This window comes from Topomyia yanbarensis, chromosome 1 (assembly GCF_030247195.1).
Source record: "Topomyia yanbarensis strain Yona2022 chromosome 1, ASM3024719v1, whole genome shotgun sequence".
Classification (NCBI taxonomy): Eukaryota; Metazoa; Arthropoda; class Insecta; order Diptera; family Culicidae; genus Topomyia; species Topomyia yanbarensis.
In genome coordinates, this window is record NC_080670.1 from 166,989,009 (window position 1) to 167,012,023 (window position 23,015).

General features: G+C 41.7%; 1 protein-coding gene across 7 annotated transcripts in view; it reads right to left on the reverse strand.

Moving 5' to 3' along the window:
- Nucleotides 1–23,015, reverse strand: part of LOC131680502 (runt-related transcription factor 1) — a 222,313-nt gene that overhangs the window by 101,984 nt on the left and 97,314 nt on the right. For all 7 annotated transcript variants that reach the window (XM_058961247.1, XM_058961215.1, XM_058961221.1 and 4 more), the window contains exon 2: nt 18,775–19,593. In XM_058961247.1, the coding sequence (XP_058817230.1) occupies nt 18,775–19,357 (583 nt within the window). In that variant the 5' untranslated portion in view covers nt 19,358–19,593. The remainder of the gene's footprint in view (nt 1–18,774; nt 19,594–23,015) is intronic.

A 23,015-nucleotide genomic window follows, 5' to 3' on the forward strand; every position in this document is an offset into this window, starting at 1 on the left:
CTACGGGAGCAGAATACATTGAGTATTCGAACTTAATTGGAGTATGTACTCGTGTAAAAGTGACTGTACTGCATTTTTGAATATTCACACTCATTCCGTTTCTGTCGCTCCAGTCAATGATCCTATCGACGTCCATTTGCAATGCACAACAGTCTGCCATAGTTATTATGACACGGTAAATTTTCAGATCATCGGCATACATGACTTTAGAAGGCGATAATTCACTGCAGAGGTCGTTCACAAAGAGTACAAATAGAAGAGGTCCGAGATGACTCCCTTGAGGAACGCCCGATGAAATGTGGAAAGGATCCGAGAGTGTAGTTCCAAGTCGCACCGAGGTGCTACGGTTCGCAAGATACGAGGAGATCCAATTAGTCAGCCGGTCCGGCAGTCCAGTCGGTTTTAGCTTTTCCACAGCAAGCTGATGAGGAACACGGTCGAAAGCTTTCGAGAAGTCGATGTACACCGCAACGATCTGCTGTCGTTTTTCCAATTTATCAATTAGCGACGACACGTAGCTCTACAGATTTGTAGTTGTCGAGCGCTTTTTTACAAAACCATGCTGGTCCAAAGTGATGATCTGTTTTAACGCGTGGTAGATAACATCTAACAACATACTCTCGAAGATTTTAGGGAGGCAGTTTAAGATTGAAATTCCTCTATAATTGGTGACACGTTGCCTGTTTTGTGGATTGGAGTTATCAAAGCTTCCTTCCACTTCGTGGGGAAAACATTTTCAGCAAGAGAGCGATTGAATAATAGAGATACTGGTAGCGCCAAAGATGAAGAGCAATTCTTGATGAACGATGGGTGTAGCCCGTCGGACCCCGGGCTCTTGGAACTGTCAATCCCTCGAAGATTAATATGTACCTGATATTCGGTGAATGATGTTGCAGGAAAATTCAGAGTGAACATTGGCAAACTAGTCAAGTACGATTCAGACAAAGGTGGTGAGTTATTACTTAGCACGTTTTGAAAGAATGACGAGAATAGATTTGCTGACTCCGCTGGTGACGTTGATGTCCTGTCTCGATAGTATTCTCGTATTCCGGAATTCCACTGGAGCACATTTTGTTCCGCAGGTAAGACCAAAACTGCTTTGGATTGTCCTTCATGTTGCATTCAATTCGGGAAACATATGAGCGAAAGTATGCTGCATTCACGAGCTCGAATTGGCGTTCTAATTCCCGCACGGACGTTTTGTCGGTTTCGCCTCTTGTTCCAAAAAATTCAAGATTTAAAAATACTTGTATACCGCTAGTTAGCAATAGCAATAGTCAACCTAAAGCTTTAAATTAGTGCTTATGGTTACTTGGGTGATCAAACGCTTATACCAAATTGAGAGGTTTTCGACTGCGGATGGAATCCCATTTCTATAGGCACTAAATCGTCAATTTAAACAGTCGGAATGTCAAACAAAAGAAGAGAGGAAGGGTGGGTACAATATCGAGAGGTAATTTTTTTCTTTTGCTGTGTCGATAAAGAAGGGAAGTTATTTTAAACAAGAACACAGATCCATGGTAACATTGTTGACAGCCATTAAGGTGCTTCTGAACTAGCTCTGTTCTGGCACATTCTTTCGTCTTTTCCGACATAAAGAGTGCTTTAATGATCTCTAGACAACTATGAAGTCGTAAAGGATATGTTTTATATGTGAATATAGAACATATCCAAAGCCATTAAATAATAGGAAAGTCATGAAAAGACGATTCATGGCAAGGCACAAATCTCCGATCAACATGGGGAAAGTGCCATTTGAGCTAAAGGCTACTGATTTCTGCATATCCGCAAATTGAAAAACTCGTAGCTATGGCAATCTTACCCGATTTGGATACCACGGAATAGGAAGTTGCCGAAATTCACCTGTTTGGTACGTTATCTGTGGATGTGGCAATATGAGTCAACCGGATACTAATACGGAACTAGAGGGCTTATGTTTAAAAGGACCCGACAGTAGTACAAGCCTTGGGGCCCGACGCGGCTCTCGACGGCCCTGGTCCAGAGTACGTGAATGTCGAGAAAACGGGAGACTGTGGTCCTTATATTCGCAATTGCACGATGGTAGATACCTTAACTTATCGTGGAGAATATCGTTGGGCTTCGGCGACACACTCATCTCAATGGATCAGCAGGGTATAGTACAGAATAGAAGTGTTTTGTTGCCATTCGCATCGTGCTGGCAGAAACAGAAAGTAAACCGTTGCCTACGGTTCCCGACCAGGAGGAAATAACACAATTATAACTCATGCTGATATTTTGTTACGAAAAATTCCCAATCAAATTTTGTTATAAAGCAGAAACCGTTAGGTGTTAAAATAATAAAAATTCTAACAAAAAATTCTCTACGAATATCACATTTATAACAAACGTTGATAGCAATATAACACGATCATAACAACATGAGATAGCATAATTGACCCCAACATAGCTTGTATTACTTATTGTATAATATCAATGATTTTAGCGTGCACGTCTAAAAATAGAAAAAGAAAAAAATAAAGCATACATTAAGGCGCTTTTTGCTTTGGGAGCAAAAAGAGCTTCATGCATCAAAAGCTTTTATAGCATTGCCAAATGATTGCATACCTGCTGGCTGATTGTTTATTGTGAATATATGACACGCAGATTATTATTTGTCGATTTGCCGCTTTGAACCTGGGCATTCTGAATTTGATGGGGAAATTTCCTGCATGAACCAACGACGTTGTTTTCGACTGATGTTTAATGTTTGCATAATAGTCCACGCATCCTTCAAGGGCAAAACGATTATAGATGCAGAAGACGTTTCCAGAACGCACACATTGAACTTTGCCCAAGCCTAAGTGCTCTTTGTTTTCCTGGTGTCATACGCTTTGTTTTTATTCAGTTTTACTCACCAATACAGCTGTCTATATGACGATAGACTGAATAGCTTTATAATTATCTTTTCAGATTAGGAAAGAGGGACTATTTTTAGATTCTAAATAGTAGGGTTCGTCGCGGTGCGGATGTGGGCGGTAAATGGATAGTCCGCACCGCAACCGCAAAAAAAAATAATAAAACCGCACCGCTTACCGCAACCGCACTGCATTTACCGCACCGCACCGCGCGGTAATGCGGTAAATGCGGTAAAATTCTGTATTTTTTGAAGTGTTTCGAAAAATTATTAATTTATTTGTATAACTATTTTTTAATAAATGTTACATTCTGAGGAGTCCGTCAAAGTTAATGTTTGTGTAAATAGGAAATATTTTTTATTATATATATATAGTATAAAATTATTTCCTATTTACACTAACATTAACTTTGACGGACTCCTCAGAATGTAACATTTATTAAAAAATGTCAACTTTGCAAGTTTTATTAATAAAATGCCGTACATCTTGAGATAAATACTTTCGAATCAAGGTAAATATTAGCATAGCACTGAAGTCCTATGAAATGTAGCTGTATTTCATCATTATACATACAAACCTGTTTTAATCCACCTAGAGGTGCAATTGTGCCTTTCTCATTTCTCCAAACTATGATTTAATAGCTGGTTCGTACAATATAACATTATTGAATTGTCTTTCATTCTTATTACACTTGGTAAGTATATATAAGAGCACCTTTTTGCATTCATCGCGGTATCGGTTTGAATCGGAGTTTTCTATGTGATCGCACTCCACAACCCGTAACTCCGGAGCCGGAAGTCGGATGGGGATGGAATTTAATATCAGTTTCCAGGGATGCAACACCTTTTATTTGAGACTAAGTTGACCAAATCGGTCTAGCCATTTTCGAGAAACCAATATAACCGTTATTCTGAATTTAGATGCTTCCGGATCCGTCGATGGTGGCCAGTGTGGCCAAAGAGACTTTGAATGACTGTTGGTGACCTAGATCTACAAATTCAACAGTTGTGTTTACATTTTGGAAAAAATTTCACCTTTTTACATTCATCGCAGAATTCGTTAGAATCGGGATTTGCTGCGTGATCGTACGTATCACCCTGTAATTCAGGAACCAGAACTCGGATCCACACAAAATTCAAATGCAGCTGATGGACCTTTCATTTAAAATCAAGTTTACCAAATCGGTTCAGAAAATTCCGAGAAACCGATGTGGACAAATCAACAAATTTTGTTTTGTAACCATACTCTTCAACTCGTAATCCGGAACAGGATGTCGGTTGAAAATGAAATTCAATAGCAACCTATGGGAATATTATACCTTTCATCTGAATCTTAGTTTGTAAAAATCCGTTCAGCCATTTCCGAGAAACCGATGTGGACATTTTGTAAACAAATCTGCACATACACACACATACATACATGCATACATACACACATACATACACACAGATATTTTGCGATCTCGGCGAACTGAGTCGAATGTTATATGAGACTCGGCCCTCCGGGCCTCGGTTAGAAAGTCGGTTTTTGGAGCAATTGCATAAACTTTCTATATGAGAAAGGCAAAAGAATAGTATTTAATTACCTTAATAAGCATGAGTTCAATGTTATCTTCATGTGATTATAATTTGGAAAGATTGGTGGAATGGGTTTGAACGTGTAGGGAATGGGGGGTTAGTAGAGTGGGAGTGGAGGATGCGTCAGAAATCCTTCATCTTATTTCGGTATACGGGATGGATGAAGGAAATGCGGGCGTGAGGGTGGTCCAAGGGGAGGGGAGTGATGAAGGAGGGAGGTGTAAGGGCAAGACGGAGGGGGGGCGGCGACGCAATACTCAACTGCATATTTTGCCTTCCATTTGAGACTTGGTTTGAGAAAATCGGTTCAGTCATCACCGAAGAACCGATTTGACTTTAATTGTGGAATATGCCGGAATTCCGGACTTCCGGAATCGTCGATAGTGGACAATATATTAAAAGAATGTTTGATTGGCAATCAGTGATCTAGATCTGCGATTAGAAGTAATTTGGTGACCATTTCAATAATTTTTAGCCTCTGAGGTATTACGATTGTACCGATTTATATGGGAAATTCCAGTGTATCCTTACTAACACCCCTGTAACTCCGGAAGCAAGAGTCAGAACCGAATGAAATTCAGCAGCAGTCAATGGCATTACTGTATCTTTCATTTGAAATCAAGTTTGTAAAAATCGGTAGAGAATTCGTTGGGGAATGGGTGTGATATTAGCTTAGGAACTTAGCGGGTTCCCCGGGGGCGTCATGAACCGTCATAGGTGGCCAATGTGGTCAAAGCTACTTTGATTGATCATTAGTGATCCAGACCCGCAAACTAGAGTAATGTTACATCAATTTTAATATGTTTTACATCATTTGAACATCATGGTGGTACCAGTTTATATGGGAATTTGCTGTGTGACCGCACTCTTCAACCCGTAACTCCGGAACCGGAAGTCGGATCAACTAAAAATTCAATAGCAGCTTATGGGAGCGTTATACCTTTCAGATGAAACTAAGTTTGCGAAAATCGGTTCAGCCATCTCTGAGAAAATTGTGTGAGTTCAAATGACACACACACACATACACACACACACATACACACACACACACACACATACATACACACACACAGACATTTGCCGATCTCGACGAACTGAATCGAATGGTGTATGACACTCGGCCCTCCGGGCCTCGGTTAAAAAGTCGATTTTTACAGTGATTGCATAGCCTTTTTTATATGAGAAAGGCAAAAAACGTTCTTCCGCAGCAATTAATAGGAAAACCTTCAATTTAATTATCAGAAATCGTACTACACATAACATAACAGGAATCCATCCCATCTCAACTGGTACAGAGTTGTTGAAGAACATTTGAAAAACTGCAAAAGATGTATGATTTACAGCATACAACAGAAATGTTTTTACAAATAGGGGATTTTAGGAACAAAATATGTCGAAACACTTACTTCGTATGATGGAAATGGATGTATTCTTATTCAAATACTAAGATTGCTCCCTTAAAATTGTATAAGTTGTAATTTTCTAATAGCTAGTTCGAAAGTTCTACCTTTTTATGTATTTTTTCTAATTTTTTTCAATAATGCCAATGGCAAAAACTTCAATTGAATTTGGTAGGGGTCAAAAATTGTCCTGTGCAAAATTTGGTAACTGGGCTAACTTTGACACTTGTCACAATATGAAAGGAGGCTTTGAGAAACACAAAAAAATCGAAATACCCTACACTAACTTCGAAAGTTACAAAATACTCCTAACTGAAAAATATTAGTTGTTAATTTGGTAGAAAATATTCCCGGTTGGACGAACAATGGACGTATGGGAAAAAAAGTTATGTAGAAGGAGTCTTAAAAACGAAATGCAGGAAAATTCATTGCGAATTTACACCGAAACCAATAGAGATAGAAATACGATGTTGAAGAACGAATGGTAAGGTAACATATCAGCCTAATTTGGACCCCTCCTTATTTTGGACGCTTTTCAAACATTTGTCTCCCTTACTGCTGATTCCTCCAATTCGTTTGGTTTGATGATGATGATAATTTCATTCTTTGGGTTGTTTTTAAGTCTTAAGACTACTTTAAGTTCATCTTTAAGTTCTCCAAATTAATCAAAATTCATAGTTGAGAAAATGTCATCGTAAACGATTCACAATTTCACGATTGCCAAGAGGAATCGGGAGAAATGACGCATTTTAAAATTAGATTTGACAGTACAATTCAATTGTTTTTCAATGATTGGATTGTGCATTTTATATATTTGAAAAGGTTTGCTTGTAATTTTTCAAAGTGTTCAAAATATGTCGTAAAATAATGATGCCAAATTATATTGGACACTGCTTATAGATGTTATTTCTTAGTAACATTGTTTTATCATATTAGAATAAACAAATTGTAAAAAATCAAGTAACGATAGGTCGAATACAGATTATATTCGGATTTCTTTTCAAATTATTGTCAAGTCCATGGAAATTAGAGCAATTATTAATGTTTATTATGTTTCCCTATTGTAAGGTAATAATTTGCGTCGTTCTTAAATGATAAAAATCAAAGTTTTAATTTACTTTTTAATGCAGACTGCACACTTTAATTTTTTTTAATCGCGGTTGCGGTAATACCGCGCGGTAAAAGCTCATTTCCCGCACCGCATCCGCGAGAAAAAGTGTCTCACCGCACCGCTGTTTTTGCGGTGCGGGTGCGGTAAATACCGCGCGGTTGCGGTAATTACCGCAACCGCGACAAACCCTACTAAATAGTGCGCTTTGGCGCTTCTCTTGTACGTTAACGTGTTTTACGTGGCTTTTAGAAATAATGTCGTTGCGACAAGGTAACATTGAGCGGATATTTTACGTACATTATTTTACGGAGAATACGACAAATCATAATTAGGATTCCGCATAGATTCAAAGCAACAAATGTGTTTTGAGGTTTCAAAATAAGTCTCTTTTGGGGATTTGTTATTGGCATTTTTGATATGGAGAAGACTAAACAAACCAGTACAATTATCTCGCACCTAATAAATTGCTAGAAATGCAAATCTTCCACAGAAGTTATGTCTATCAACTGCGAATATAACAGATTTATGAAAAAATTCGAGAAATTGTTGATGTTTCTTCGATGGGACGGATTCTTGAATATTTCATGTTTTTTCTGTTACACATTTTTTCCAAATTTGATTAAATTTTAAGGAGGAAATTAACAATATTTTTACATTAAAGTTTTTAGATATTTCAAGGATTATCTAAAACGCATTCAAATCACTTGTCAGTTCAACCATAGAATATACTTAAGTAAACTCAAACACTTTTTATGCGGAGGATAAAATAAAAAAGTCGCGATAGTTTAGAAATTCAAAAAAACGCACAAACTAGAAACCCACAAACTGGATAAGGTTTAAGTGTTCATAAAAACATGCATAAATAGGAGAAATTGCACTTTTGTGACCTGAAAATTCGTTTTCGCAATATGCAGCATAGATTAGAGGAAAATTAATTATATACTCATTAGACTAAGCCATAAAAACTAGTTTTAAAATGCTTTTTGATTTCAATTCACGTTTCTTTATTTCATCTGGACTGCTTGATAGGGGAGACCGGGGCTAGTTGGCGGTGTTTTCAGTTTTCAATTTTTACTGCTTTGATGTAGGTAGATCTTGCAAAATAGAACACGCGGCATGAAATAGCAGACTGTTGGCAACATCTCTGATTTTTTTTAAAGTGTTTGATGCATTGTCTCCATTTTTAGAGACAAAAATATGTGACGCGGAAAACCCGCCAACTTACCCCGGCCCCGGGGTAAGTTGGCGTTATGTGAGGATATACCAAAAACTAAGCAATCAAATGGAGATTAAATTATTTCAACGGTCCTTTTGGAACGTGCTGAATGTCTTTTCGAGAAAACTGTATATTAACCGACATTTGCTATTATATTTCAGTTTCAATACCCCGGCATTTTTACTTTAACGCTTACTCCCTATTCAAAAACAAAAACGAAATTCTTCGTGCAATTGGCCGGAATAAATGTCTCCCACATTGGCGAGATACACAAGAAAAAGATTTTCTTACTTTGGAGTGAATTCCAGAAATAAAATTTTTTGATGACTTTTTTGCACTGTAAATAGTACCGCCATACTTGCCCCGCGTGCAACACCGCCAACTTACCCCAACCGCAGATTTTATTAAAAACTGATTAAAAAATAACTTTTGTTTGTCGATAGAAGTAATATCTATACGGACACTGAAAGTTCTTTTCACGCTCTATCGAAAATATAATCATTCGGGCAATAGATTGAAAATCATCCTAAATACCGCAAAGTATTTAGAATTTAGAAAATGTAGTTTGTATGCTCGAATATACAATATCGCCCACAATTTCAACAAAACAAAATGTTTTGCAATAAAAACACATCGGATAATGTGTTTCACATTACTTGAGGTACACAACGAGAGGCAACGCTTTGTGTCTAATAGAAACGGAGAAAAGCGGCTTCCGCCAACTAGCCCCGGGCTCCCCTACTTCCTGCATATTCTTCGAAATAAGTTTTATAGGAAAATTGTAATCTTTAGAAAAGTTCTTTGATAACTTCACGATTCCAAAGCTTTTAATGATAATGGCTTGAACATTTAAATCATACGCCTCCTACTCGAAGTTATGTGTCAGACGAGTGTTTCAGAAAATAGGCAATGTCATCTCTTAATCCAATTGCAACCAAGTAAGTCAATCAATCACCACACTGACAAGTTCTCCGACCAATTGCATCTAAAACTATACTCAAAACGCGGAATTTTGAAAATCCAAATCAAAATAAATCAAAAACTTCGAAAATTCGCACTTGCACAAAGCTGAAAACTACATACTTGTTCAGATTCTATGAAGCACCTAGTCGTATTTTGGCACCATATCAAAAATCGGCTCATCTCAAATTTTCTGATAATATAAATGGCTTTTCAAAATCATTAGAATTGATCCAATTGAATGTGATGATTGAATAACTCGAAAAGTCCCAGACTCCCCATCAGTAGCCTCCCGCACGCCGGAGACCCAAACGCACGCACGTAGACCAATCAAACCATCTCTTTGAATGCGATTACTAATGCTTTTGATATCAGCTATCGATCTAATGCATTTTCCCTAACAAGGTACACAAAACACTAGCCTAGCCATTCCATCATGTTAATGCTTTTAATTTCCGTGCTGCGCACCCGAGGACCACACCTCACGCTTTGCCTTGTACCTGCCTCGTCCACATACTTCCTTCGGTGTTTCGGAAGCCTATACAAATAGGTGCCGCTGCTGCATTCGCGAACATTTGTAAAACCACCGTGGCACCGGATTACATTATCATTATCATGGTGGACGAGTGGTGCTACAACGGTGAAGCAGGGGGAAGGGGAGACTGACAATCGATGAATCTGGTGCCCCCATACAGCACACAATACATGAAGTGTGCTCACGCACCAGGTATACGGGTATGCATAAATTCCACTTCTGTTCTTTGTCCACGGTGGTCAGTTTTAGTTGGTGCTTTTTTCCGGCCGCCTCCGAGCGCCCGACCGGGGAAGGTTTTCATGGAAACTCAATTAGAGCGTAAGTACGAGCAATGAATGAAAATTATGCTCTCTGGCGAAGCCACTTCTTCCCCTCACCCGGTTTTCGTTTTCGTTTTCCACCCCCTTTGGCCAGATAGCAGCAGCATTAGCGATACATATTTAGTTCGAACGTATATCCCCCATCCGGTCCCGAACCGATCCTGCCCGTGAACAAACTGCAGCAGCGCCCAACGGAGGCGGGCTCAAAACCCACCAATTTACGGATGAGGGCTTGAATCGATGAATTATTTTAATTTCCTAGCACGGAGCTGGCCCATGGTATCTGCTCGAAAATTAGCACCGGAGGTGATTTGATAATACAAAATGGATTTGTCGGATGTTCGTTCGGCAGCAGCAGTAGCGCCCTGAAGCGGCAATGTTTAGCATTACAGTATGCGTCAGAAAATGTTGATGCCTTCATCAATACCAGTACACTACTAAAATCGTTCCACCTAGCTTTGCAAAATTTTGCATAAACTATCAGTTAATAGTTTACAAATAAAGCTATCGGTTATTGTTTGCAAATAACTGTTAGTAAAGTAGAGGTTTTTAGTCTACCCAAGTGACGTTTATTTGATAATTAAATGGTGGGCTAACGTTTCTCGGTTGACAATCTTATAAAATGGCTAATTGTTTACAAACTAAGATCGAATAAATTAAAAAAAAAATAGTTCGAGTGTCACTTTCTTGGTGCACACTGTAGAATCGAATTTTGATAGCTATAGTCAAAATAGCGGCAGAAGATTGTCATAATTGAAGTGAGTTTATGATATCGACCTCAATCCGAATGAAATAATCAGCATTGTAGTGGAATTAGTGTGATTTTATCAATTATTATTGTTTATTGTTATTAGCTGAGTGGCAATGTCAGCCCAGAAGTTTAGCTTTTTTAAGTTGTTAGTAAAATTTGGATTGTAGAAAAATTAATGCAATGAAAAAACATTTCAGTTACGATAATAAAAGTTAGAATTTTCTGTTAAAAGTACATGAATCAGGAATATTTTTAATATTTATATCCTGAAGTACTTATGAACGACTCCACGTTAGCACACGTTAAACAAATCACCAGAACCGTAGGTAGCTGTGCTGAGAAATAGACGCCAATCCCTGGGGGAGGCCGTGAGTCGTCATGACGAAGATGAGGACCCGTCAACACCAGCTGAAATATAGAGTCTCTTCCCAAAGCACGATTGAACTACCTGATCTCCGACACCGTACGGCAAAGAAGAAGGAGGTAACACAGCCGAGTGGCAAGCGACTAACGACGATTTAGAAGCTTTGATGTGACTAAAATCAAAGAAAACCCCCGGTCTGGATGGAATATCAACCGTGGCGCTGAAAGCGGCAATCCTGGCATATCCAGACATGTTCAGGATGCTACTGCGAAATGAGAAAGGTACAGAAGCTGATGTTGCTGCCAAAGTCAGGGAAGGCCATCCGGGTCATCCATTCTCGTATATACCAATGCCGCAGCTCTGCACAGAAGAATGAGCCAGATCCTCAAGAGCTACTTCCAGAGTAGAGTACGCAACGGGCGTTCCTCAAGGCTCCATGCTCTGTCCAACTCTTTGAAACGGTCTTAACACTGCAGCTGCCCGGGAAAGTGAAAATCGTGGGTTTCGTGGACGACGTATCACTAACGGTGATGAGCGAGACACTTGAAGAAATGGAGGCGTCGGTGACGGAGATAATAGATGCGGTCGAGAGCTGGATGAACGGGATCAAGCTGCAAATAGCTCACCACAATACGGAGGTGGTCAGCAACTGCAAAGCAGTTCAGCGTCGAAGGGCATGTGATTGCATCGAAGCGTGTACTGAAGCAATTGGGAGTGATAATCGACGACTGGTCGAGCTCTAACAACCACGTTGATCACACCTGCGAAATGTCGGTCTATTATCTAGCGTTTCGTCATCGATGCTGCGGTATAGGGCTTCTGCCTGGGGTTCGGTGCTGAAAACCAAGTGGAACCGCGAAAAGCTGAACAGGACGTTCCGGCTGGTGGTCGTACGAGTTGCGATTGCGTACCGGAGGCAGTATGCGTTATCGCCGAGATGATCCCCATCTGCATCACCCTGGCGGAGGATATCAAGTGCTACAATCAATGAAACGTCAGAAACGTGAGGAAGATGATGAAAATCGATTCGATGGTGACGTGGCAGTAGGAATTGGACAATACGGAAAAAGGAAAGTGGACCTACCGGCTCATCCAAACCTGTCGATGTGGATCAATAGAAAGCACGGGGAGATTACCTAAACGGCACCTGAACAGCTCCTACCGAGCCACGGCTGCTTCAGGAAGTATCTTCATAGGTTCGGGTACCCAGCGTCACCACAGTCCCCGGAGTGCGAGAACGTCGAGGAGACACTGAAGTATGTGGTCTTGAATGTCCGAGGTTTGAAGTGACGTGCACATGACAAGCGACGTAAAGACGTGGAACGCAGTAAACAGATTTATGATGTAGATCATAATGTAGTTCGCGAACATGTCGAGGAGCTGAATGGCTTACCAAGGAAGTAGTGCTAAATGGCCCAATAAGAGAAATTAAACTTAAAGGAGTTGCGTCGTTAAATGGCACCAGTCACGAAGCCAAAGGGCTCAAGAAGATCTAGTACTGAAACCAAAAACGGTATCGGGAGAACTTCTTTCGCTGGGGATCTCTCCGTCAGCGTAAAGTCAGTTTCACCGCCGGGAACTAGACTGTGTAGACTGCCACGAGACACCACCAGTCGCGCCGGGGCTCCAATCAACCGGACGCCCTACTCTACCGGAATCGCCGAACTGACCTAGGCACCTGGCTGGTTGACTCGCTTTCGAACTTATCTTGCCGAGGAACTCTTCGTCGGAGTAGGCTAGATCCATCGTCGAAAACTAGACCGATTAGATCGCGTACTAGTCGGAGGCTCAACGAGGAAGTGGTACTAAATGGCACAAGAGAACTGAAGGGTTCAGTAAATTAGTACCAATAGCTAGCTTTCCTACTACCATACAGAAATTGCCACGTTGTGTATATGGTCGAACAATGGTAGAATGTCGAGGATGAGTGCTACAACCCTACTGAAAGAACTAGGAGTGTATGCTGTGCACATTAAAAAATCTCTTTCCGTAAGGTAATGCCGGGGAGGAATCAGGTTCCGTGCAAGATTAGTTGTATTAGTGGGTCGGATGACTACCCAAACCCGTTCATATATATATACAACAAATATCCCCCCCCCCAAAATTTTCTTACTATGCCACTGTGCTGATGAATCAATAAAATATACCCGGAAAATGTAACAATAGATACAGGATGGAACAATTGTCAAAGGATACGGCAATGTTTAACGAAAACTGATTAGAAATTCAGTACTTGGAACCATGTTGGAATCTGCGAAGGCCGCCCTTCTTGCTCGGGAGCTGCAAAAAGTAAAGGTACACGAGAACGAGTAGATCCAACTGTGCCATACCTTATTCCAGTAGCACTTCTACTACGGTATCGGCGAGAAACCGGAACATAGAGTGGGTTTTGTAGTGCTTGGTAAACAGCAGCGACAAGTCATTAGATGGAGGCCGGTGAGTGACCGTATCTACGTTTTGAGGATAATGGACTAATTCTTCAATTATAGCTTGATCAATGCCGATGGGCCCACAAACGACAATCCCAATGATGTAGAAGATGAATTCTACGAGTGTCTAAATGAGACGTACACAGAATGCCCCAAACGTGACGTAAAGCTGATCATTAGGGACACAAATGCACAGGTCAGCAGGTAAGAAATCTTTCGTCTAGTTATTGGTGTGGAGAGCTTCCAGTCCACCACCAACGACAACGGTCTAAGGTTGATAAATCTGGCCGCAACTAGAACCATGGTTGTCTAGCGCCTATTTCGCGCGGCAGAATATTTGGAAGCACACCTAAAGACACCCGAATGGCGAAATTCGGTCGCAAATCAACCACGTTTTGATAGACGATCGACTTTCCTCTGATGTCATTGATGTCAGGATTTGCTGAAGACCGACCGTTGACTCTGACCATAATCTGATAGTGTGTAAGATACGAGAAAGAATGTCCAGCATAACCGGTTCCAGGCATGAGAGAACAATGCGACTGTCGGCTGAGGGTGCTATCGAGGGTTATGCCCAAAGGACGAACAAATTGAAGATCGTCCAAGAGATACTCTGAACGTACCGTACCGCCGGTATCGAGAGATATTCTGCTACCGAAGAACTCTTGGTCTGATTAAGGTGAGTTTACCGCCAGCGAGTATCCGAGTAGATCACGTCAAAGCTGGAAACTAAATGGTTCATGGCCTTATGGTATCAGGAGCTAAATGAATAACTGAGCGAAAGCTAAACTATCCATGATCGCATATATGTCCCATTTTCTATGGGATTTCCTATCTTTATGGGACTGATTTGCGATCATGGGCACTAAATAGCTCGCAAAAACGGGACTAAACGACTCACAGAAACCAGAACTAACGCGGAGGATCTATATAGCGTAAAATACGGAGAAAATGATGGAAAGCAAGGAGAATGACCGGAACTAACTGGATGAGTGGTCGAGCCATTCCGTAGATCAAGCGTGGCGCCAAGCTAACTGCAGAAAAATCGTGAGCAAAAGGCTTCGTCAAAATCAACCGCATTGCCATGTGATCAGTTCTGCCTAATGTTGGAACAGTTGTCCGAGCAGTTGAACGTCCAAAAGCTGGTGGTGACTTCAATGCCTAGGCCGCGGGGAGAATAAAACATAGCAAGTTCCCACAAGAAGCTGTGCGTAGAAGTAGACGTCAATCCCTGGGGCGACGCTTACTGAGTTGTGATGGCGAAGATGAAGAGCTCGGCGATGCCAGTTGAAATATGCCCTGGTAAGCTAAAGATAATCGTTGAGGGTCTCTTCCCGAAGCACGATGCAACTACCTGGCCACCGACAGCGTACGGCGAAGAATTGAATGATTGGCAAGTGTCCAACGACGAGCTCACAGATGCGATTAAAATCATGCCCCCGATCCGGATGGAATACCAAACGTGGTGCTGAAAGCTGTGATCCTGGTATATCCTAACATGTTCAGGATGATGCTGCAGAAGTGTTTACATTATGGCAACCTCTTCAAAACGAGAAAGGTACAGAAGCTGGTTTTGCTGCCAAAGCCAGGGAAGTCACCAGGTGATCCAACCTCGTATATGCTTATGTGTGCTGGATACACTTGAAAAACTTGGAAAAATAATCGACAACCGGTTAAGCCCGAACAACCACGTCGATTGCGCTTGCGAGAAATCGGCGCCGGTCCGAGAAGCAACACGAGACGTCTGCTAGTTAGTGTTTTGTCGTCGATATTGCGATGAGGACTTTCGGCCATGGGTGCGGCGCTGAAAACCAAGCGGAACCACAAAGAGCTGAACAGGACGATTCGGCTGATGGCCGTATAAGTCGCGAGCGCGTATCTTCGGTGGCAGTATGCGTTATCACCGGGATTATGCGCATCTACATCACAGAGAACAGACGTCCATCTTCAACATTCAACTTTTGTAAAATCTCTAACGGTTTCGAAGGTAGTTGGGATATCCAAACCAGGTGCGCTACTGTCGTCATGTTTTTTGTGGCTGAGTTCGACAGAATTGACAGCGGTTATTCCTCTACCCAATCAAACTAGTCCGGAACCGGTTAGGACTTCCAGCATGAATCCCAGCTCAAATGTATCAACCGATAGAGTCGGAATCGGTTGTTTTCTTTGAGCAAGATTCCATACTGAATCCAGGATTTCGAACCGGTTCCGGAATGGATTTGACGGATAGTTGGGATAGGTTGGTGTGGCAGCGCTAGTGTTTATCGTACATTAATTCAAATGTTTACACACGTTTTTTAAATATTTTTGTTCGATCATGGATGTCTGTTCTCTGTGTCTACATCATCCTGGCGAAGGATATCGAGTGCTACAATCGGAAAAACGCCAGAAACGTTAGGAAAATGGTGAAAATGGATCGATGGTGAGGTGGCTGCCAGAATGGGACAATATGAATGGTGAGCCTAACGGTTCATCACAAATTTGATGATGTGGTTCAATAGAAAGCTCGGAGAGGTGAACTTCGCCCTGACACAGCTCCTGTCGGACCACGACTGCATCAGGAAGTATCTTCATAGATTCGGGCACGCAACATCATCGATGTGCCGGGAGTATGAGAACATCGAGAAGCACGTGGTCTTCGAATGCCCGAGGCTCGAAGCGACACGCAGGGAGATGCTTGAAACGGGAGGCCGGCCATCAACCCGGATCATGTCGCCCACAAAATGTTAGGCGTCGTAATTACGTTGAATGCGATCAACAGAGTGGTGTGGATGCAGATCATGACTGCCTTACAGCGGAAATGACGTGATGAACATCGAGTAACGGTTTCGGGAGAGCAATCAGCGCCGAAAAACTCTCCGCCGGAGTAGGCTAGATCTACCGCTTGGGGTTTAGTCGAGTAGACAGCGGGTACCCGATGACCAGGTCGCCAGCAAACCGGACGCCATGCTCCACCCGGAATCGCCGGACTGACTCGATAGGACTGAGAGACAAAGCGGAAACAGACGAAGAACCGATTCTTCCGCCGGGGAACTCTTTGTCGGTGTAAGCAAGATTCACCGCCGGAGACTAGACTGAGTAGATCGCGATGAGTCACCACCAGTTGCGGGTCGTCGGGGCACCAGTGAACCGAACGTCTTGCTCCACCGGAATCACTGGACCGACCTTGGAACCTGGCTGGTTGGGTCGGCTTCCAAAAAACTTTTCCCGTCAAGGAATTCTCCGTCGGAGTAAGCTAGATCTATTGTTGGGGACTAGACCGAGTTGTTTGCAAGCAAGTTGAGAGCTGAATGGCTCAACGAGGAAGTATATGTCACGAAAAGGAAGTAAAATGGCTTAAAGGAGTTCCAATACTAAACGGCACTGGACAGGGCTCAAGAAGTTCTGTTGGTGAATGGTATAAGGGGGCTAAAGGGTGCAGTAAATTGTGTAATATGTTGTTTGTCGTTGAGATTTTTCTGAGGTGAAAAATTCTGTGGTCACGTCTTCCTTCGGAAGGGAAATAAAGCCGTTGGTCCCCGGTCTATGACTTTGGTGGATCGATATCTAGTTCAGATAGTGAAGTCGGCTCTCTGGCGTCGGTAAAGAAGAAGTGATTTAACTTCTATACTCTTACTAACAAAAATATCCTCCTCCTGTGATACTTGTGGAGTGCTCAGTAGTATATACGGCCTCTAGCAAAAGCGAGTATCGTACTAACCATTCCTTTCCTTTCCTTCCGCGATCTACGTTCGGGCCTGGCCGGCGCCGGTATTGATCAATAAACACTTTGGAATTACCAGGAGTTGCACATTGAAAGATGTTTCGCTACTCCAAAGCGTAATTATCTACCTATTCTCTGAGCGACTTCAGCTAGTCCAGATCGATAACGGAGTAGCACAAGCTCAAGCTCAAGCTCAGATTGTCCTCGTAGGGGAAGAGGACTAATTCTGACCCACAGCTAGTTTTCGTATTGTCATACAGAAATGGCCTACCCTGGGCGGATGGTCGAACACTGGTGGTGTGTCGAGGAGTGATGCTCTATTAAAGGGACTACCTACACAGGAATAAACTACAAAGTAGACAAGCGTGGGCGCTATGTAGATAAAATAGCCCCTCCCCGAAGTAATGCTGTAAGGCAGTGCCAGTCAGGAATCAGGTTAGGCGGCAAGACTAGTTATTTTAGCGGGTCGGGGTGGCTCGTAAACCCAGTGCCCATACTTTCTTACTAGGCAACTGAATCCATTGTTATCCACACGTTCAAGAGTAATAATATTTTGTATTCATTGTAAGTTCGGGGCCACTAAAATTCCGGGATCCCTAACCCTGGCATAGTGTGCCCTTGCGTAAAACGATGCTGCACTTTAGAAGACGTATTTTTCTTTTGTGGGTTAATATACTATTTTATATTCCAGTTTACGATTTACGTTTCTCGTTCTAATTCAAAATGAAAAAAAACGGCGGTACGCGGAATTACAAAGATCATTATTTGGGTGTGCGGAATATGTTGTTTGCAGGGCACATATTCAACTAAAAATATTAACAAAATAGTTAAACCATAAACTTAATCTAGGTTGGAAATGAGTCCCCTAATTTAGTTCCATTCTTAAACTGTCCGTGAAAATCAAAACTGTCCGTGAAAATATCACACAATACACTTTATCCAGTTCCAGAAAAACATCTGTAAAACCTTCCCCGCTTCTCTATCGTTCACATCTCTTGCATTCCTTACGCCGACTTAGAAGAAAAACCCATCCTGTAGCTGAAATTTTCGTCCGACGTCCCCTTTCCATCAAGTTTTGGTACGAAATGAAGTATATAAGAAAGAAAGGGGCCAAAATAGTCGTCGGAAAAGAAACAGCGACAGCCGAGAGTAAATCACACCGGGTACCGCTATCGTCGACACGCGCAACAGGACACACCGTCGAGGGAAGGAAAAAAAAGTCCGGCAGTGGAACAGAGTGAAACGAAAGAATTTCCAGCTTCTTTTTGCGGGGGTCGGGACACCGGAGATTTGCCTTGGATTTTTCACGCTGAATCGAAACCCTAACCTTGTTGAGGTAGGCTTTTTCCCCCGTTGCGTGGGAAAAAAGTGTCCGTCGCCAGTTGGTTCCCTGGCTGTCTAGAAGACTTTTTGTCGGTCTTTCACGCAGAGAACCTTGAGACATTAGGTTAATTAAAGACCGAATTGGGGTGATGAAAACGAGCAACAGCTAGGGTACAAAGAGATCTGAAAACAAAGGCGAATCCACTTACCTCGACCGCTTCTCCCCACAAACCGCAGATCGTTGAATTTGGCCACTTGGTTCTTCATCACAGCTGTACAGTTTCGCAGTTCGGCGCAATAGTTTTCGTCATTTCCGGCCCGTACCGTCACCATCGTTCCATCGCCGACGTCCCCGAGCGCGACGACCTTGAACGCAACCGGAAGTGTTTTATTCGATCGCCAGTGCGGTGGCAGCACCGTGCAAACAAACAGAGGACTCCCGGTTCGAATCAGTTCGCCCGGATGCTCGGAGAGAAAATCGCCCAGCGTCCGTTCGGCCAGTATATCGGACGTCATCTTTGTGTAGGTGTCCTGGAGTATGCTGGCGGCCGACGGTGGGCCATTTTCTCCAGCTGCCGCGCCATTGTTGTTATTGCTACTGCTGTTGTTATTGTTGTTGCTATTACCGCTTCCACTGTTGTTATTGCTACTGCTGCTACTGTTGTTATTGGTTCCACCTCCGCCGCCACTTCCGGTGACGCTACCGCCCCCACTGCCATTGTTATTGCTGCCGATAGTGTTCCCATTCGTGTTGCTGCTGTTTGTCGTTGAATTGTTCGTAGTCAGATGCATTTTTAATATCGAAACACTTTGATTTATGCTTTTATCACGTACGCTTTGGTAAATTTTTTCGCACCACCCCTCTTTCACAGCACTGTATACTTTTCCGACTTTGTCCACACGTCGGTATAACACTTGCCTCGGTCAATATGTTACAGGATCGAGTTCGGTCGCAGTCTATTTGGACGTTTTAATTGACTTTCAATTTGCCGGCTGCTCTGTGTTGCATTGTGAATGGGATGTTCTGTCTGTGAAATAAAATTAAAAAAAAACAAAAGACATACTCATTACTCATAGATAATTATTATTTGCAAATATCTATCGAATGTGGAAAGTCCCCATACCGCTCAGTTATGGAGAACAAATTTCCCAAATTATTGCGATGGTGCGTCATTGATTCAGCCGTGTTGGTATGCAATAATTTCTGATTAACCTCAAACTTCTAGTGTTGACGCGGTGAATTTTCAAACCCTTTCATGAATACACACATTAAATTCTTGCACAATATGTTGTGAAAGAGGGGAATAACGCGATTGGAAAATGTACAGATTTCTGCAATATCTCACTCCGACATTCCAGCTAGAGTGCGCGAACAATGTGCTCGGCTTCAGAATGTTAGTTATTTGTCACTGTAGGGCTGCGACGATGTTATGACATTTCACGTGTAGAATGATTAGCTTTCAATCAGAAAGGTGGTTAGTGATTTAGGAAAGACTAATTTATCAAGAAGAGTGACATCTCTTCCTTCCCACATACAAATGAGAAACGACAGAAGCTACAGCGCCTCTATTGTACGAAGGTAGGAAGCTCAGCGTGCAAATAAATATGTGTACGTGCATCCATAGTGAAAGCACTACCTTTACTCGAAAGAGGTGTTGCTGTAACTGTCTCCAGATTCTGGATAGAGGTGCCAGCCTTCTTGATGTGTAGTCTTCGGATTTAGTTGGGGATTATTGAATTTATCTGATTAGAAGTTAAAATATACAACTCTCGACAAACATATGACTACGGCTTAAATGCCAACTGTCAACATTCTCTTTGAAAGGAAACTCCGGACAAACCGTTACTCGCCAAATCACAGATGTTGATAGTAAACAAATGAGAAAAGTTTTCTCTTTCATTAACTGCTATGAATTGTGTTTAGCCAGCAACGGTTTGTCCGAAATTCCCTTTCAAAGAGAATTTTGACAGTTGGCTTTTAAGCAGCGATGCCACATGTTTTTGTGAAATGTCTGTAGAAGAATAATGAAAATGTCTGTAAAAGGTTGTTTAAACTTTATTTACACTACGTTATTATTTTAAAAGTAGCTTGAAATTTGTAAACTATTGTGAAGGAATCACTCGTATTCGGATAAAATTATTCAAGTGCAATTTTCTTAAATACTATTACTCTTTTAAAAGTCTGTAGATTTCTGATTACGTCTGTAGGAGACCATCAAAAGTCTGTAAAATACAGACATGTCTGTAAATCTGGCATCGCTGCTTTTAAGTCGTAGTCATATGTTTGTCGAGAACTAAGTAAAATCATGAGGTTGTTCCAGAACTAAATTCATTTTTAAATGTTCTTGTGCAAAAAAACTCAAGTTCCGCTTTGTTTCCGTTGTTCAGCATCCATATTCACGTCCACCAAATGATTAGAAAATCATTTTTCTCAAACGATCTTTCCCTCAAACGCCTTTTTGCTGTACGGCACCACCAGTTAAGTGAATCCTAGCGGCATAACCACCAACTCCCATACGTACTCTTACCAGCTACATACAATACTGTCAAAGCACAAAGTCTCTCCATTTGGTTCGGTCCCCGTTCGAGAACATTGTACTTCGATTTGTCAGTCCGGTCCGGGCCACATCCAGTGTTGCTGAACTCGTAAAAATAACTCTTGTATTTCTCATTCGCGTGTTCTCATTGCGCCCAACACTCGTATCCGAGTGTTCTCCATGCATGCCTTTCTTTCGTTCACTCCCCAGCCGGGTAGAATTTCTGCGAGTGCCAGTCGGCCAAAAGCGACTCAAATTACACATATTGAAACTCACTCTTTCGTTCACACCCACCCACTGGCGCTCACTCCTACAGCTGCTACCACTCGTCCGTGCTCCCACTCGCCCATGCTCCCGCTCGCCCATGCTCCCACTGGTCCGTACTCCCACTCGTAGCCACTCGCGCTCTTTAACCCACTCGTATCCTCTCGCACTCTTAAACGCGTTCGCCTTCACTCGCACTCTTGCAGTCGCTAGCGCTCTCGCTCCCACTCGCATTTCGTTCTTCGTTGGTAGTCCAAGAATGTAGGAAAATGAATTTATTCGGATATTTTATGTACAAAGTCTAAGCGGCGGCTGTTTGAAGATCGATTTGCACAATACGTCTGGCTTTTGTCACCGGTACAGCACGTCATGGGAACGTCAAAATGTGCAGTTAAATGGATGTCACACACAACATCAAAAGCACGGAATGCTATGACGTACGGGAAGTGTGAACGAGAGACGCATTCAACTTATTTTGATGGAACGACGACGTGCCGTTGACGGACATTTACGTTGATGGAAGCTAATGTATCGTCTGCATTGAGGTTGATATGACGCTGGTATAACGGAAAAGGAAAATAAACGAACCCGAATGAAATGCAGTTGCGTTAAAACGTAAATTTAAAAAAAAACTGCAAAATCGCTTGGATTGACACTTAACCTTAACATGTCAAATATATAATTCCCCTCAATGCTGCATATATGCACTTCTTAAAATAATTACTTTTTGGTCAAATATACTTATATTGAAGTTTGAGATTTTTTTGTGGGATAATGAAATGACAGGAACAGTTTTTATTGTCAAATATGTCACTGAAAGAATATATGCATAAATCGCTCAGATAATTTTCGTAAAATATCGAATTAAATAGTTACTACAAAAGTCAGTCCCATAAAGATAGGAAATCGCAAAGAAAACGGGACAAATATGCGATCATGGGTAGTATACATCTTTGACCATTCCTGGTACATTTTGCATTAAATGAATCGTATATTCGGATTAAATTCATGGTTTAGAGATAAACGTATTTAATGCGGTTCACTACAAAAATTCAAACCCATTAACAAACGTTGGCTTCTATAGAATATTATGTAGGAGATCGACTACCGTCATTAAGTGAATTTCTAAACATAAGGACTTAATTTGTTGAATATTTCGTGACCAATTCCAATATACGCTGTCCTTGTCCTCCAAATTACGACGGAATCAGAGCAAATCTATCAGCTGTAAGAAAAGTACTCTATGCGTTATATATTCTAAAATATTCGTTCACAGTCCTAAATTGATACAACCAGCGGACTTTATTAGAAGAAATCTCTAGTGAATGATTTTGCGCACTTTCCACTAACCTGAACTCTGCACTTTAAAAGTGTGAGTAATCAAGCTGCTACTGAAAACTGCGAGCTGTCAAGACACGTGTACCAGTCTATGAGATAATTTTTTTTAGTAGAATGTTAAGTGCGTAACACGGTTCGAATCGAGTTTTTGTGCCACAAGCCATACTTACATTGAAATAGTAATTTTTACTTGCTCGTCAACTCCTCACGCTGGCTTTTCCCAGATAACGAATTAACTGGTTTATTTTGCCGATTGGTATTTTCCCGAATGGGTTGTTTTGCCGAATTAAGTATAAAAAGTTATTTTCAAT